Raw genomic sequence first — 17,853 nt, forward strand, 5'->3', positions numbered from 1 at the left:
GATGAACTCGAATAGCACGCGCCCCTCCTCGTCCTGCATGTCCGACGATGAGGACGACGACGGCGTCGCAGGCGACGGCGAGCGTGTAGCTCTGCCGTGGCCGCGGCCACGACCACAACCACGGTCGTGAGCTCGGCCTCCGCCTCTACCAGTTATGGCGTCGACTCTTGAAATGGTGGCGTCTAGGATTGGGGAGAGAGGCGCTAGGGTTTGTGTGTGAGAGGGACGATGAGAGGCAGCCCTTTTTATAGGCCGGAAGGAGGCGGGGGAGCGGTGATGCTCATTAACGCCGGCACGCAGAGCTAGGCGCGACGAGACGCTTCGCTGCGCCTCAGCGGGAACTGCATCGTTGCTGCGCGACAATAACTTCCGTCGCGAGGTAGACGACAGTTAGGTTAAAATTCAATGTGCCGCTGACGGGTCGGCACCGCCACTCCCCGCCTCGCTTTTCGGTGTGTCGGTGTCCCCTGTGGTGCGGAGACGGCCTCCGGCGCCGGATACCGTATCGGGCCGCGCCGCAACGGCTTTGGGGGATGCGGTTGTGAACTTTTTTTGTCCGGCGATCCTTTTAGGGGACGCTTAGGGACGCGACTGGAGATGCTCTAAGTTGTAATAAAGCTATGCTTTTTTTCTACTGAGTATAAAAAACAAAGCTATGATTTACCAGTCAATCTAACAAAATTCTCGCAAATTCCAAACCACAGGAGTCAAATGCATAAGCAACCGCGACCGCGTCCCCCAGTAATTAAAATGGAACCGGAGTGAACTGCACGCACAAGCGCTGTCGTCAGCTCCTCCTCCCTCTGTCCCCTTGTCGGCGCCCCAGCCAGATCCCTCCCCCTCGCCGTCGTTTCCCAATCCACGCCTTGCTCCGCCAGATCCGCTCGAATGCTGGGTCGCGGGTTGGGGATGTCGGCGCCGCAGTGGCGCGGAGGCGCGCTCGACCTGCGCTCGGCGCTGCGGTCGGGCGGCAACCTCCTCTTCGGCCTCTTCGTGGCCGCCGTCCTCGCCTTCACGCTCCTCGCCGCCGTCCACAGCCCCGAAGACCCGCTGCTGCACCCTTCCTCCCACCAGCTCACCGACTTCCTCACCTCCGCCACCTCCAACTCCACCTTCCTCGCCGACGACTCCGTGCTCCGCACCGGGGAGGACTTCGCTACCGCCTCCAACTCTTCCGAGGCCGCCTCGTCCACCGTCGTCGCCGAGGCGCTCCCGTTCATCAAGCTGTCGGACGTCGGCTCCGAGAATACGGAGGCGGGGACGGAGAAGTCCGTCACCGTCGACACCGACACCGACGGCAACTCGGCCGCGGCCGCCGCCGCCGAGGAGGACAAGCATATCGTCGAGGCGGTCTCCTGCGACACCGAGGCGCCAGTGGACTGCACGGGGAATAGGGATCTCTTCAACCTGCTCATGCGTACGGCGATCGAGAAGTTCCCCGACCTCCACTTCTATCGCTTCGGCCGCCCCGTCGTCGTGCCGGAGAGCCCCATGGCGTGCGACCTCGCCTGGCGCTTCCGCCCGGCCGAAGACGCCAAGGGGCGCACCACCTACTACAAGGACTACCGCCGGTTCGCGCTCACCCGCGACGTCAACACATGCTCCCTCGTGGTGGAAAGCGTGGGCGAGTACCACTCCGGCACCGGCGCCAAGCGTAGCGGAAAACGCAAGGGCAAGAAGGGGAAGAAGGGAAAGCGTGAGGCGCCAGTGACGACCACCACGGACTTTGTGCCCGTCAAGACACAGATGAGGCTCGACGAGAATGCTGCCAATGCAGACACCACCACTGCTGCAGAGCAGGTGTTTGTTGTAGGTGAGGCCGTCAATGACAGCATGCCGGTCGTCGCTTCTGAGTCTGATTTCAGCCGTGGAAGGTACCTCATCTACATGGGTGGTGGCGAGAGGTGCAAGAGCATGAACCATTACATTTGGGGATTCTTGTGCGCGCTAGGTGAGGCGCAGTTCTTGAACCGGACGCTTGTTATGGACTTTAGCGTCTGCCTCAGTTCACGGTATACTGCCAGTGGCAAGGATGAAGAAAAAGATTTCAGGCTTTACTTTGATTTCGAGCACTTGAAGGAATCTGCATCTGTGATCGATCAGAGTCAATTCTGGACTGATTGGGGGAAATGGCACAAGAAGGATCGGCTCAAGAATCACTATACTGAAGACATTAAGGTGACCCCGATGAAACTTCGTGATGTGAAGGACACGTTGGTTATGAGGAAGTTTGGAAATGTTGAGCCAGATAACTACTGGTCGCGTGTGTGCGAGGGTGAGACGGAGGCCATGATCAAGCGGCCGTGGCATTTGTTGTGGAAATCGCGTCGGTTGATGGAGATTGTGTCTGCCATTGCCTCTCGAATGAGTTGGGATTTTGATTCGATGCACATTGTGAGAGGAGAGAAGGCCCAAAACACACAGCTGTGGCCAAACCTTGATGCAGACACCTCACCGGAAAATCTCCTTGTGACACTCAATGATAAGGTTGGTGCTGGCCGGTATTTGTACATTGCCACCGATGAGGCTGATAAATCATTCTTCGACCCACTCAACAGCAAGTACCAAACACGCTTCCTGGATGATTTCAAGGATCTGTGGGATGAAAACAGTGAATGGTATGCTGAAACGAAGGAGCTAAACAATGGCAATCCAGTGGAATTCGATGGGTACATGAGGGTTGCAGTCGACACAGAGGTGTTCCTCAGGGGGAAGAGGAAGTTGGAGACATTCAACGACCTTACACGTGATTGCAAGGATGGTGTCAATACATGCGCAGCTTCCTCCTGAATACCTGGTGAAGTAAGGTGAGATGAGTATCAATTCTTCCTCATGATGGAGTGTTTTTTAACTCAGCATTTATTGCTGTCTTTTGAGAGCATGTGGCTTTGTTGTAGCTAGCTAGTTCGTATCAGTGTTTTGTTGTAACACTATTGTTGATTTCGTGCGCCCAGATTACACTAGTTTGTTGAATTCATGCACAATGAACTTGTACCAATTGCTAAGTTCTGCTTCTGTTGCATTGTTGCAGCTGTATTTTCTATCTCTGCTTGGTGTAACCTAGAAATCACTCACTGCTGTTATGTCTTTGTTCTGTGTCGTTTCATGATGTTTCGACATTTTTTTTTTCTTATCGAAATCCTGTTCAACTTAACTGAAGATTTATTGTACTAATGTAACTGGATGCTACTCCCTCTGATCCGATTAAATCGACGCGGAGTCGTAAAGATCAGATTAAATCGACGCGGATCTGAGGCAGTAGTAGTTAGTGCACTGCCTGCTCCTTTCTTTTTATGGGAAGAAGTGTGTACATACATTTCTTGTGTGTGCAGAATAGATGGCTGTGATTTAGGTTAGGTACGTAAGGTTTAGGGTATAGTTCCATTTCTGATTCCATTTGCTAGTCGTAGCTTAAGATAACATGTCCTGCCATGTACTCTTTTGCACCTATCGTAGTTTGCAGTGTTAACCTATCATAACGATTTTAGAGCATCTCCAGTCGCGTCCTAAAGGATTTGGAGCGCGTCGGACAAAAAAGCGTTCCCAACCGCGCCCCAAAGGCCCTTTTTGTCCGGCGCGGTCCAATATGGTGTCTAACGCCCCGAGCTCATCCTCGCTACAGGGGACGTCTCCGGGCACGCCGGACACAACGAAATGAGAGGCGAGGAGGCGCGGGCCCGACGCGTCAGTTGCATGGAAGGGGAACCGTCGCATGGACAACCGCGTCGACCGACGCGCCAACCGCCGGAATGAAGCGCAAACTCCTCGGAAAAGCAACCGCCGCTCTCTTCGACTTTTGTGCCGCCGTTCATCCGCGCTCAATAAGACCCGTATGTAGGCGCTTTCGGATCTTCAACCGGCGCCATTCATCCAAGCTTCTCACGATGAGCTACATCTCTGGCCTTCCATCTGACACCGACAGCGGGGGCAAGTCTCCAGCATGGCGCTATTGGTGGGATAGAGTCCGAACTCCCAGCAGCGGTAATGATTCCCCGTCGCCACTGGACAGCGTGGAGGAATGGTAGGCCGTGGAGGAGGAGGTGGAGGAGCAAGGGTCTGAGGAGGCGACGGCTGTGGCGACCCGTGCGAAGGCGGAGGCGAACGCGAATGCGAAGGCCAATGTAACAACCCAACTTTTTGTGCATTGGTTTAATCTCTGAAATGCAAAATTTTGGGCCAACAAAAACTTTTTCTGTTTTTCAAAAATAGCATGCATATAGTTCATTATGCTCTTGCATTGTAGAATCTGTGTGTTGTTTGCTTGTGAATGTTGGTTTGTGTGTGGATTATTAAAACCTACTCACCCTTTTTAATTTTGTGAATATCCTTTCCTTTAGTTGAGCAATTAAAATTTCCCATAAGCCCTTAGGCATGTGATCATGCTCACATGTGATCCTCTTTGATCATGTTCCCCTCAAATTTTTCCTCCCTCCATACTTTCTTCCTCTTTCTTAAATTTTCAAATCTGAAACCCTTCCTATGGAAAGGACAATTAAATCATCACAATGGGTACCTAGAGTTGACTTGGATCATCTCTATGTGTTCACTTCAAAAGTTTCAAAAATTGGAATTATATGAGAAAGGCCATTGCCGGCCATGATCTTTCCCTCTCCCTTGTTTATTCTTTTCATACCTTCTCCACACCCACACCCTTGTGCATGTGATCATGCCCCATATGATCTTCCAAGATCAAGATTTCCTCAATAATCCCTCTCCCATATCTCTGTCTCCTCTTCTTAACTTTTCAAAATTGAAAATTCTACAAGCAAGGGGACCCTTGACCCATCACTTGGTTGACCTAATATGTCCTAGATTATCTCTATGTGGCTAATCAACTTGTTTCCAAAAATTTAAAAACAATGAAGGTTGGTCATGCCGGCCATGACCAACTTCCTCTCATTTGCTCATTCCTTCACCCATTCTCCACACCATCACACACACATGATCTGATACACCTCAGCACCCTCCAGCATCCCTCCCGAAGCCCAACTCGAAAACCCTACCTCCTTGCCATGCACACACACATGGGGACCCGTGCATGGAGAGATTGTGGAGATCTCCATCTCCCCTTCCTTTTTGGCCGGATCTGCTTGTCCTGGGAGACGTTGCCCCGCACCCTCTCTCTTCCTGACCCCGCAGGCACGCTCCCATCGACCTCCCTCTCTCTGACCCGCCGTGGCAACCCCCAATGGCCGAGGTGCGCGTCTGCCTGGCCACGGCCACGTTCCCTACTCCACCACCTCTCTCTGGTAGCTCTAGCTTGGTCACCTGGACGCGCACGACACCACCCGCCTCGGAGACGCACTCGCGACGCCACCCTTGACCCACCGACGCTGCACAGGCGATGCCACGCCGCCCTGTCCTTTCGTCGAACGCCTGGCAAGCCGCCCGCCCCGTCGCCTCCCTCCTCCTGTCTCGCAAAGACGACGCGCACGTCCCTCCAAACCACGGCACCGTCTCGCAGCCTCGCCACGCACCGCCCGCTCGACCAAACGCTCGCTGCCGCCCTTCCTTCCCGTCGGTGCACGGACCTGGTGCACGGTGCACCGGCCGGCCCCCTTTAAATAGAGCACCGCCCCTCCCTTCTCTCATTTCTTCGCCACAACCTTCCCAGAACACCACCTCGTCGCTTCCTTGAGCGGAGAGGAGCTCTGCTCCTCCCCGTCGTCGAGCTCGCCGTGCTTGCGTGGCGTATGGTGAAGGTTGCCGACGCGGACGCCGTTGTTTCCTCCCCTTCTCCTAGCTCCCTGGATGCTCCCTTTCCTTTGTGATCTAACGCGCGCCCACGTTTCTTCCAGGGACCCCTGTAGACGCCGCCGTGAAGAGCAGCAGATCCGGCGCCGTCGACGTCAACCGCTCGGGACGTTGCTGTTTTCGTCGCCGCCACCAACCCTCGGTAGCCCGTGCCCCGCCGCACCCAACGCGCCCCACCTCGCCGACGACAGCGCCCCGAGGTGAGCACGCCATCCTCCGCCACTTCCCAGAGCGCCGCTAGGTCTAGCCGCGCGGGCGTCGCGTCGAGCGGAAGACGAAGGTGCATGCACCGTTGGATCTTATCCAACGGGTGCATGCGATCTCCGCCGGGTCCCGCGCGCCAGCGTGGCCGCCAGCTGCTTCCCCCCCCCCCCCCGTTCAAAAATTCTTCTCCCGCGCGGCGCCGCTGCTTTTGGGCCAAATCTGGCCAAGCCCAGCAAGCACCGGCCCATTTCCTTTTCCCCTTTTTCCTCCTTTTATCTAGCCAGTAAATACCTGCTCAGGTTTTAAATCTTTAAAAATCCATAAATTGACCAAATGAGATAATTCAAGTTCCTGGATACTCCTTACTGTTTTCCCTACCATTAGGAGTTGCATGCACATGATTTGGTATGACAGAAGTGTGCAAACAAATCAAACCTTAAAAAGTTCCAGATTAGGCATTTTTATTTGTGTGATGTGTGTACTGGTCCTTTTTGAATGAGATCAATTTGGTAGTGATGTGCATGCTAAGGCCTACCTGATGGCACTGGTCCCACTTACAGAAGCTTCTTAGTTCTTGCTCACTAAATTAATTAAAATTTGACCAGAGAGCCCTTCTCTGATTTTTAATTCAAAAACCACACTTGCTCTTGAAGCAAATCCAAATGCTACCAGTAGATATAGTGGTAGGGTATTTCCTGACCAAAGGAAATGATTTTTAAGGTTATATTTTAAACCTCATGATTTTATAACTAAAACAGGACACCATATCAGTATTTTATTTTTGTAAATTCTTTTACAAATCAGAAAAATATAAATCTAGTGGGGTTAGTTTACATTTGTTACTAGCTTTCCAGAGGTGTGCTTGAATTCTACTGGGGATGCTCTAGTTAGCTTTGTTCTAGGTTTTGAAATGCTCTGGTCTCTGCCTTGATTGAATTGTTTAGGTCTGTAGAAATTTTATTTGCATATGATTCTTGTGCAAGTGTGTTGTGCATGTCAATAGATTTCTGTAGATATGCTGCATGCATTTTTGTGACTTCCAGAAAGATTTAGGTCAATTAAATGGCTCTTACTGACAGTGCAGGAAGTGCAAAAATCATAACTTTTGTTTTAAAAATCATAAAAGGGTGAAACCACTTCCAGTAGTTTACATTTGTCAACCACTACATACTGTGATTTTATCAAATTTTAATGTGCATTATTCTGGAGATGGTTGGTTGATTTGTGTGGTGTGTTTCTTTCTTTTTGCGACGATAGATTCGAACGCCGCCGGAGACGAAGGAGAAGGTGACATTGGGGACTTTGGAGAGGACAACCAGGGACACTTTGCTGAGCAAGGCAAGCCACCTCTTGATGCATCTCTGATCCTAAATATATCTTGTTCATGCATTATTACAGGTTTTATAAAAAGTGCATGTCTTCTATTTTGTTTTGTCGGTGGTTAGTGCCACCCGCAGTTTTATTATTCCACCCTTAGGGTGCAGCCCTCGTTGGTACCTACAGATCACCTCTCTATTAGTGATATGGTGCTTATCACCTTATCATCCTTGTCGCCATTTTTCGAAGGAGAATTGGACTATAGGCTGGGAGCCCTGGAAAAATGATTATGGAAATGTTTTCTGAAAATAAAGTTTTTGAAAAACCTTGGAATGGGGTAGCCCTGCCCAAGGAGGAGTTTATGAAAGGAAAGATTTTCGGGAAGAAAAGTTGCTGGAGGCAAGTGGAGAAAACTGTTTTCGAAAAACTTTGGTGACTGAGTACCTAGCCGGACCTAGCCAGTACAACCACATTACCCTTGTGTGGGACGGGGCGTAGCGTAGTAGCTTGTCTCGCCTTAGTTTGGGTCCTGCAAATGTAGTGGCAGTCCGACCAGGGACGCTTCGACCGAGGTTCTTCCCATGAGAAGGGACGCAACCCATTTGCCTGTTTAGGTACGCGGGGTACAACCTATGAGCTCCCATTGAATAATGACCCGCAGTTGGTCGCGGCATTCCAGAGGGTCGAGCTGGCCGGGGAACTTGCTACTCCTGGGTAAACGACCCCTCGGACTCTGGTGTTGGGAGGTACAACTCAAGGCGGCATGTCCTAGGCTAAGGCGAGCAGGCGAAAAACTACGATCGGGTACTTGTCGTGGCATAGGTTGTTTATGCAGGGATGATGCCCACACGATGAGTATTCGGATCTTGTGGGGAAAATGTACAACCTCTGCAGAGTGTAAAACTATTCGAATAGCCGTGTCCGCGGTTATGGACGTGGGAATGGAAGCTGCTTGGCATTAAAGGAAAGTTTTAGATTTACAAAAGTGTTTTCTTAAATAATTCTTTTTGGGAAAGAGACGCCAGTGGGACTGGTGGAAAGATACCTGCGAGGTACGGTGGAAAGTGGGAAAAATGATGGCCATTTGGGATGGCCGAAAATAAGAAAAGGGTTACCCATACCTGTTAGTCCGCAAAATAAAAGTGTTTACAAAAAGTTTTCAACAAAGTGATGGCTATGTCAAACTCTCAGGAGGAACCACCTCTCGCTCCTTGTCGCCTTAGTTAGTGCATGTTCCTTGCTACTGCCATATTGCATATCCTTTATTTCCCTCTAAAGGTGGTTTGCGAGTACATTCAAAAGTACTCACTGGCATTGTTGTCCTGGTTATCTACCTGACCAGACTTTGAAGAAGAGTACTTCGACGAAGAGGAGTACGACGCCGAGGACGCGAACTAGGACGCTCTCCCAGTCAGCCGCCTGTTGGGTAAAGGCCTGACTTGGGCTCCACCGCTTTTGGAGTGAAGTTGTTTCCGCTGCCGTTTGGTGAACTACGGCCTTGATGGCCTATGATGTAAGACTCCGTAATATTTAAATTCGGTACTGTAATGGATGATGTAATCTGATATCAGTTCGATTATGTATTCACGATGGAATGATCTTGGGATCGTGAAATTGTATGCATAACAGGAGTTACGGGTAGTAAGTCCGGGGCTCCACAGAGCTGGTATCAGAGCCATCCTGACTGTAGGAGACCTTAGTTAGCCTGGGCGTTAGCACAGAACAAAAACTATTTTCTAAAATCAAAGAGGTTGACTAAATGCTGAAAATGCTTAAGTCCCTTATCTCCCTCTATTTTTATCCAAACTTTACTTGCATTAATGTTTTATTATGCTTAAAATTTTGCACACTTTGATCACTAACTTAATTTACTTTAAAACTTTGTGTAGATGGAGATCGAGTACACGCACTTCCGTCAGGTCGGGGTGAGGCCGCCTCTCTACTTCTTCGAGCGGGCCTTGGCCGACCTGGCTGTTCGTTGCGGACGTCCGGTGCCCGAGGTGAAGGGCGTCCGTACTGAGAGGTCTGCAGACTCAGAGATGGCCTGGCTGGTCACTTGCGTCGTCAGGGGGAGCGGGATTGCCCCCGTTTCTGAGGAGTTCACCATCGACGTGATGGAGCGCACGTGGCTTGATGGGATGATTCGAGTCTTCCAGGAGGCACTTGCTCGCCTTGCCTTTCTGCACGGAGGTTGTCGCCGGCACTGGCTACCAGTACCTTGGCCAGCGCGACCTCGCGGGCCAGCCCGTGGCCGACGCCCCACACGCCGACACCGCACACCAGCTGCACCACCTGGAGTACCTGCTTCACCACACTCAGACTCAGCAGGACCGCGCCCGTGAGAGGTGCGACCTGCAGGAGGACGAGATTGTGGCACTTCGCGCTCAGCTTGCTGCTGCTCAGGCTGACCTTGTCAGTGAGCGCAAGCTGAGGTTTGCTGCACGCCGGAGGGTTACCCGCCTGAAGGCGAAGGTGACTTCGCTGGAGGCCCTGACTACTCAGATGGAGGCCACTATTGAGGAGCTTGAGGACGACGGTGAGGATCTCCGCAAGGAGAACGAGGCTCTCCTTAGTGACGACGACGACTACGAGGAGGAGGACTTCGACATGGAGCCCGATACTGAGGATCAGGCCTTCATCAACGACGAGGAGGAGGAGCCCGAGCCACTGATGTCCGAGGAGGACCCCGAGGAGCCACCCTTTGTTGAGGAGGACGCCCCACCTGCCCCTGAGGGTCCTGTCGTGGACCTCGACGACTTCTAGAGCACTACCCCGGACTCGCACCACCTTACCGTAGGGCGATGAGTTAGGCCCCCTTTTGCGATGCGAGTAGACTTGTGATGATGGTTCTTCGAAACCACTCTTTTGGATGTGTTGTATGAGACTTATGTTGTGGTGATGTATGCTACTTTGTGCCATCGGCACCCCCTTCTATGTTATGTGATCGTTTGCCTACTTTGCATATTGTTGCGCCCATCTTTGAAGTTCCGTTTTTCTTTACAATCCCTCCCCTTTTTATGTGGCTGCCCATCTACTTGTTCCCCCTTAAAAATCTGAGTCCACTCTTCTTCAGGATGGTGGACACCCGTCGAGGAAACCCCAGCGGGTCGGACCAAAACCCCCCTCCACCCCCGGACCCTACCATGGCTCAACTCCTGCACATTATGCTTGAAGACCGAGAGGCCGCCCGTGCGGAGCGAAAAGCTAACCTTGCTACCCTTCAGCACCTCGCACAGATCGCTACCGGAAACGCCAACAACAATAATGGCGGGGATGGTAATGGAGACCCCCGCTCCAAGCTGAAGGATTTCCAGAGCACCAATCCACCTATCTTCTCCAAGTGCACTGAACCCCTCGACGCCGATGATTGGCTTCGCACCATCGAGAACAACCTGGAAGTTGCCGGAGTCGGCGACAATGAGAAGGTCTTGTTCGCCACTCATTATCTTTCTGGACCTGCCCGCGCTTGGTGGGAAAACGTCAAGGCTATTCAAGCTGAGGGGCACGTTATCAACTGGGAAGAATTCAAGACCAAGTTCCGCAAGACCCACATTCCATCGGGACTGATCAAGCTCATGAAGGACAAATTCATGAATCTGAAGCAAGGAAGCATGACTGTGGTGGAATACATGGACAAGTTCACCACTCTGTCCAGGTATGCCCCAGAAGACACCGACACTGAAGAAAAGAAGAAGGACCGCTTCTTGATTGGTCTGCATGATGAGATGCAGAGCATTTTGGTGGCTGTTCCGTACCCTGACCTTGAGTCACTTGTTGATGCCTCTATCATGGTGGAGAGCAAGCGCAAGAGTGCGTTTGAGAACCGCAAGCGCAAGGCAATGATGCAGCAAGGCAGCTCCAGCAATCAGCGACCCCGCAGCTTTCCTCCACCAAGGCCGGCGCCCCAGCAGCATAGAGCACCACCCCCTGCACCTCGTCCCAATAACCCCAACCGCAACTACAACCCACAGCATTCTGGAGGAAGCAACTACAATCCCAATTTCAACCGCCAGAACAACACAGTCCGCCCATCCACCAATGGATGTTACACCTGCGGACAGCCTGGACATTTCTCCAAGGAGTGCCCAAACCGAGCAACTTCTGGACAGCGCCCCAATGCGCCCAAGCCTAATCAAGGACAAGCCCGTACTGCGGCCGGAAGGAACCCGAACCCGAAGAAGTTTGCTGGACCAGCTAAGGGACACCTCAACCATGTCAACGCAGAAGAAGCTCAGGAAGCTCCGGATATTGTTCTGGGTACGTTCCCTGTCAACTCAGTACCCTCGACTGTCTTGTTTGATTCCGGGGCATCACATTCTTTCGTTACCAAGACCTTTGTGAAAAAAGGAGGTTTAACCCCCACCCCCATGAAGCGACCTATGTTAGTTCAGATCCCTGGATCCACTAGCAAAACCCAAAGTTCTTGCAAGGAGGTTCCCATAGAGATTCAGGGAAAACGTTTCCACGCGGACCTGATTGTATTGGGGGAGCAAGGCCTGGAGGTCATTCTAGGAATGAATTGGATGGTAAAGTATAAGGGCCATATAGATTGTGTTCGCCGAGCCATAACCCTGACCGTGGAGGACGGTGAAGTAGTTGAACACGTGGCGACCATGCCATCCTCGAAGGCCTTATGCAAGAAGAGTGTCGCTAGTCCAGCCCTGCATGAAGTACCCATAGTTTGTGAGTACCCTGATGTCTTTCCCGATGAGCTACCCGGTATGCCCCCTGATCGGGATATCGAGTTTATCATCGAGCTAGTTCCCGGAACTGCCCCCATCGCTCAGCGACCATACCGGATGAACCCGCAGGAATTAGTTGAGTTGAAGAAGCAACTGGACGACATGTTGAGGAAAGGATTGATTCGCCCGAGTGCATCGCCCTGGGGATCTCCCGTTATCTTTGTAGATAAGCGGGACGGTACTATCCGCCTGTGTGTGGATTACCGGAAGTTGAATGACGTCACCATCAAGAATAAATACCCTCTCCCAAAGATTGAAGACCTATTCAATCAGATGAATGGTGCCCGCATATTCTCCAAGATTGATCTCTGGAAGGGTTATCATCAACTCAAGGTTCGCGAGTCAGACATTCCCAAGACTGCCTTCACCACACGGTATGGACTTTTTGAGTATACCGTAATGTCCTTCGGACTAACCAATGCCCCTGCCTATTTCATGAACCTCATGAACAAGGTGTTCATGAAGTACCTTGACAAGTTCGTCGTGGTTTTCATCGATGATATTCTGATCTACTCCAAGAGTGAAGAAGAGCATGCTAAACATCTGCGGATTGTTTTGGGAACCCTCAGAGACCATCAGCTCTACGCCAAGTTTAGTAAATGTGAGTTTTGGCTAAAAGAGGTAGGATTCCTAGGTCATGTTATATCTGCCGGGGGAGTGTCGGTCGACCCGTCCAAAATTCAGTCAATTATGGAGAAGAAAGCCCCTACCAACCAGACCGAAGTTCGCGCCTTTTTAGGATTGGCGGGTTATTACCGCAAGTTTGTTGAGGGATTCTCCAGCATTGCGAGACCCTTAACGCAGCTTTTGAAGAAAGATAAAAAGTTTGAATGGACCGACAAATGTGAGGCCAGTTTTCAGGAACTCAAGAAGAGGTTAGTCACAGCCCCCGTCTTGACCATGCCCGATATCACCAAGGATTTTGATGTGTACTGCGATGCATCAAAATTGGGTCTGGGAAGCGTGCTGATGCAAGAAGGAAAGGTGATAGCCTATTTGTCAAGACAACTTCGACCACACGAGATGAACTACCCCACGCATGACTTGGAGCTTGCTGCTGTAGTTCACGCCCTGAAGACTTGGCGCCACTATCTAGTGGGAAATCGCTGTGAAATCTACACCGATCACAAGAGTCTGAAGTACATCTTCACTCAGCGGGAGCTGAATATGAGGCAGAGTTGATGGATGGAGCTTATCAAGGACTACGATCTCGGTATTCATTACCATCCCGGTAAAGCCAATGTCGTAGCTGATGCCCTTAGTCGAGAGCCCTGTTCATTGAACGCCCTGATAAAAATTGCTCAACCCAAGCTGTATGAAGAACTTGAGGAGTTCGGCCTCAAGCTCGTTAGCCATGGATTTCTGGCAAACCTTGAATTGAAGCCGACATTATTCGACCAAATCAAGGAAGCTCAAGTGGGTCATGTGAGTATTGAAGGGATCAAGCGTAGGATGGATAGGGAAGAAGTTCCTGGTTTCACGATTGATGATGAAGGAGTTTTGTGGTACAAGAGGCGTCTGTGTGTACCTAATGTTGAAGATCTAAAGCAACTCATCATGAAGGAAGCCCACGAGACCCCATACTCAATCCACCCTGGGGGAACCAAGATGTATCAAGACCTGAAGAAACAATTCTGGTGGCACGGTATGAAGCGAGAGATAGCCTTTTTCATTGCCCGATGTGATGTGTGCCAGAAAGTAAAGGCTGAACATCAGCGACCAGCTGGATTACTCCAACCCCTCAAGGTCCCTGAATGGAAATGGGAAGAAGTTGGAATGGATTTCATTACTGGACTTCCTAAATCTCAGCATGGTCATGATTCCATCTGGGTTATTGTCGATCGACTCACCAAGGTTGCTCATTTTATTCCAGTCAAGACTACTTACCGTGTCACCCGCTTGGCTGATCTTTATATGTCCCGAATAGTGAGTCTTCACGGAGTTCCGAAGAGGATAGTGTCAGATCGTGGTACCGAGTTCACCTCAAAATTTTGGGAAAGCCTGCATGAAGCTCTCGGAACCAAACTAGCTTTCAGCACTGCATACCACCCACAGACCGGAGGCCAGACAGAAAGAGTAAATCAGATTCTTGAAGATATGCTTCGTGCTTGTGTCCTCGCCTATGGAGCAAAGTGGGAGGATTGTCTCCCTTTCGCGGAATTCGCCTACAACAATAGCTACCAAGCTAGTCTTCAGATGGCCCCTTTTGAAGCCTTATATGGCCGCCGTTGCCGAACCCCTCTCAACTGGTCCGAGACTGGAGATAGTCAAGTTTTTGGACCTGATCATCTTCGTGAAGCTGAAGAACAAGTTCAACTGATCCGTGATCACCTCAAAGCCGCTCAATCCCGCCAGAAGAGTTATGCTGATTCCAAGCGTCGCCAACTGGCCTTTAATGTTGGGGATCATGCTTATCTTCGCGTCACTCCACTCAAGGGAATGCAGAGATTTCACGTCAAAGGGAAGCTAGCCCCCAGATATATTGGGCCTTTCAGGGTTCTTGCTAGGCGAGGTGAAGTCTCCTATCAGCTGGAACTGCCGGCCGAATTAGCAGATTTCCATGATGTGTTCCATATTTCTCTTCTTCGACGATGCCTCCAAGTGCCTGACAAGCCCGAGACATTCAAGAACATTGATTATCGCACCCTCGACCTCAACACCGACCTAACCTATCGGGAAGTACCCCTTCGGATTCTAGAAGAAGCTGTTCGTCTCACCCGGAGGAGGAAGATTAAATTTTGTAAGGTCCAATGGACAAACCACTCCGAAGAGGAGGCCACTTGGGAAAGAGAAGAGCAACTCCGAAAGGATTTCCCCGCACTTTTCAGTTCTTAGCCACCGAATCTCGAGGACGAGATTCATTTTAAGGCTGGGAAGGTTTGTAACAACCCAACTTTTTGTGCATTGGTTTAATCTCTGAAATGCAAAATTTTGGGCCAACAAAAACTTTTTCTGTTTTTCAAAAATAGCATGCATATAGTTCATTATGCTCTTGCATTGTAGAATATGTGTGTTGTTTGCTTGTGAATGTTGGTTTGTGTGTGGATTATTAAAACCTACTCACCCTTTTTAATTTTGTGAATATCCTTTCCTTTAGTTGAGCAATTAAAATTTCCCATAAGCCCTTAGGCATGTGATCATGCTCACATGTGATCCTCTTTGATCATGTTCCCCTCAAATTTTTCCTCCCTCCATACTTTCTTCCTCTTTCTTAAATTTTCAAATCTGAAACCCTTCCTATGGAAAGGACAATTAAATCATCACAATGGGTACCTAGAGTTGACTTGGATCATCTCTATGTGTTCACTTCAAAAGTTTCAAAAATTGGAATTATATGAGAAAGGCCATTGCCGGCCATGATCTTTCCCTCTCCCTTGTTTATTCTTTTCATACCTTCTCCACACCCACACCCTTGTGCATGTGATCATGCCCCATATGATCTTCCAAGATCAAGATTTCCTCAATAATCCCTCTCCCATATCTATGTCTCCTCTTCTTAACTTTTCAAAATTGAAAATTCTACAAGCAAGGGGACCCTTGACCCATCACTTGGTTGACCTAATATGTCCTAGATTATCTCTATGTGGCTAATCAACTTGTTTCCAAAAATTTAAAAACAATGAAGGTTGGTCATGCCGGCCATGACCAACTTCCTCTCATTTGCTCATTCCTTCACCCATTCTCCACACCATCACACACACATGATCTGATACACCTCAGCACCCTCCAGCATCCCTCCCGAAGCCCAACTCGAAAACCCTACCTCCTTGCCATGCACACACACATGGGGACCCGTGCATGGAGAGATTGTGGAGATCTCCATCTCCCCTTCCTTTTTGGCCGGATCTGCTTGTCCTGGGAGACATTGCCCCGCACCCTCTCTCTTCCTGACCCCGCAGGCACGCTCCCATCGACCTCCCTCTCTCTGACCCGCCGTGGCAACCCCCAATGGCCGAGGTGCGCGTCTGCCTGGCCACGGCCACGTTCCCTACTCCACCACCTCTCTCTGGTAGCTCTAGCTTGGTCACCTGGACGCGCACGACACCACCCGCCTCGGAGACGCACTCGCGACGCCACCCTTGACCCACCGACGCTGCACAGGCGATGCCACGCCGCCCTGTCCTTTCGTCGAACGCCTGGCAAGCCGCCCGCCCCGTCGCATCCCTCCTCCCTGTCTCGCAGCACGACGCGCACGTCCCTCCAAACCCTGGCACCGTCTCGCAGCCTCGCCACAGCACCACCCCGCTCGACCAAACGCCTGCTGCCGCCCTTCCTTCCCGTCGGTGCACGGACCTGGTGCACGGTGCACCGGCCGGCCCCCTTTAAATAGAGCACCGCCCCTCCCTTCTCTCATTTCTTCGCCACAACCTTCCCAGAACACCACCTCGTCGCTTCCTTGAGCGGAGAGGAGCTCTGCTCCTCCCCGTCGTCGAGCTCGCCGTGCTTGCGTGGCGTATGGTGAAGGTTGACGACGCGGACGCCGTTGTTTCCTCCCCTTCTCCTAGCTCCCTGGATGCTCCCTTTCCTCTGTGATCTAACGCGCGCCCACGTTTCTTCCAGGGACCCCTGTAGACGCCGCCGTGAAGAGCAGCAGATCCGGCGCCGTCGACGTCAACCGCTCGGGACGTTGCTGTTTTCGTCGCCGCCACCAACCCTCGGTAGCCCGTGCCCCGCCGCACCCAACGCGCCCCACCTCGCCGACGACAGCGCCCCGAGGTGAGCACGCCATCCTCCGCCACTTCCCAGAGCGCCGCTAGGTCTAGCCGAGCGGGCGTCGCGTCGAGCGGAAGACGAAGGTGCATGCACCGTTGGATCTAATCCAACGGGTGCATGCGATCTCCGCCGGGTCCCGCGCGCCAGCGTGGCCGCCAGCTGCTTCCCCCCCCCCGTTCAAAAATTCTTCTCCCGCGCGGCGCCGCTGCTTTTGGGCCAAATCTGGCCAAGCCCAGCAAGCACCGGCCCATTTCCTTTTCCCCTTTTTCCTCCTTTTATCTAGCCAGTAAATACCTGCTCAGGTTTTAAATCTTTAAAAATCCATAAATTGACCAAATGAGATAATTCAAGTTCTTGGATACTCCTTACTGTTTTCCCTACCATTAGGAGTTGCATGCACATGATTTGGTATGACAGAAGTGTGCAAACAAATCAAACCTTAAAAAGTTCCAGATTAGGCATTTTTATTTGTGTGATGTGTGTACTGGTCCTTTTTGAATGAGATCAATTTGGTAGTGATGTGCATGCTAAGGCCTACCTGATGGCACTGGTCCCACTTACAGAAGCTTCTTAGTTCTTGCTCACTAAATTAATTAAAATTTGACCAGAGAGCCCTTCTCTGATTTTTAATTCAAAAACCACACTTGCTCTTGAAGCAAATCCAAATGCTACCAGTAGATATAGTGGTAGGGTATTTCCTGACCAAAGGAAATGATTTTTAAGGTTATATTTTAAACCTCATGATTTTATAACTAAAACAGGACACCATATCAGTATTTTATTTTTGTAAATTCTTTTACAAATCAGAAAAATATAAATATAGTGGGGTTAGTTTACATTTGTTACTAGCTTTCCAGAGGTGTGCTTGAATTCTACTGGGGATGCTCTAGTTAGCTTTGTTCTAGGTTTTGAAATGCTCTGGTCTCTGCCTTGATTGAATTGTTTAGGTCTGTAGAAATTTTATTTGCATATGATTCTTGTGCAAGTGTGTTGTGCATGTCAATAGATTTCTGTAGATATGCTGCATGCATTTTTGTGACTTCCAGAAAGATTTAGGTCAATTAAATGGCTCTTACAGCAATTCTGGAAGTGCAAAAATCATAACTTTTGTTTTAAAAATCAT

At 50.7% G+C, this 17,853-nt stretch overlaps 1 protein-coding gene across 1 annotated transcript; it reads left to right on the top strand.

Moving 5' to 3' along the window:
• Positions 1 to 740: 740 nt before the first annotated feature.
• On the top strand, positions 741 to 3,043 carry LOC127299169 (uncharacterized). The gene has a single exon (XM_051329091.2). The coding sequence runs from the start codon at positions 889 to 891 to the stop codon at positions 2,788 to 2,790; it is 1,902 nt and encodes a 633-aa protein (XP_051185051.1). The 5' UTR covers positions 741 to 888; the 3' UTR covers positions 2,791 to 3,043.
• Positions 3,044 to 17,853: the final 14,810 nt, after the last annotated feature.

The sequence above is a fragment of the Lolium perenne genome, chromosome 1 (assembly GCF_019359855.2).
Source record: "Lolium perenne isolate Kyuss_39 chromosome 1, Kyuss_2.0, whole genome shotgun sequence".
NCBI classification, from domain to species: Eukaryota; Viridiplantae; Streptophyta; class Magnoliopsida; order Poales; family Poaceae; genus Lolium; species Lolium perenne.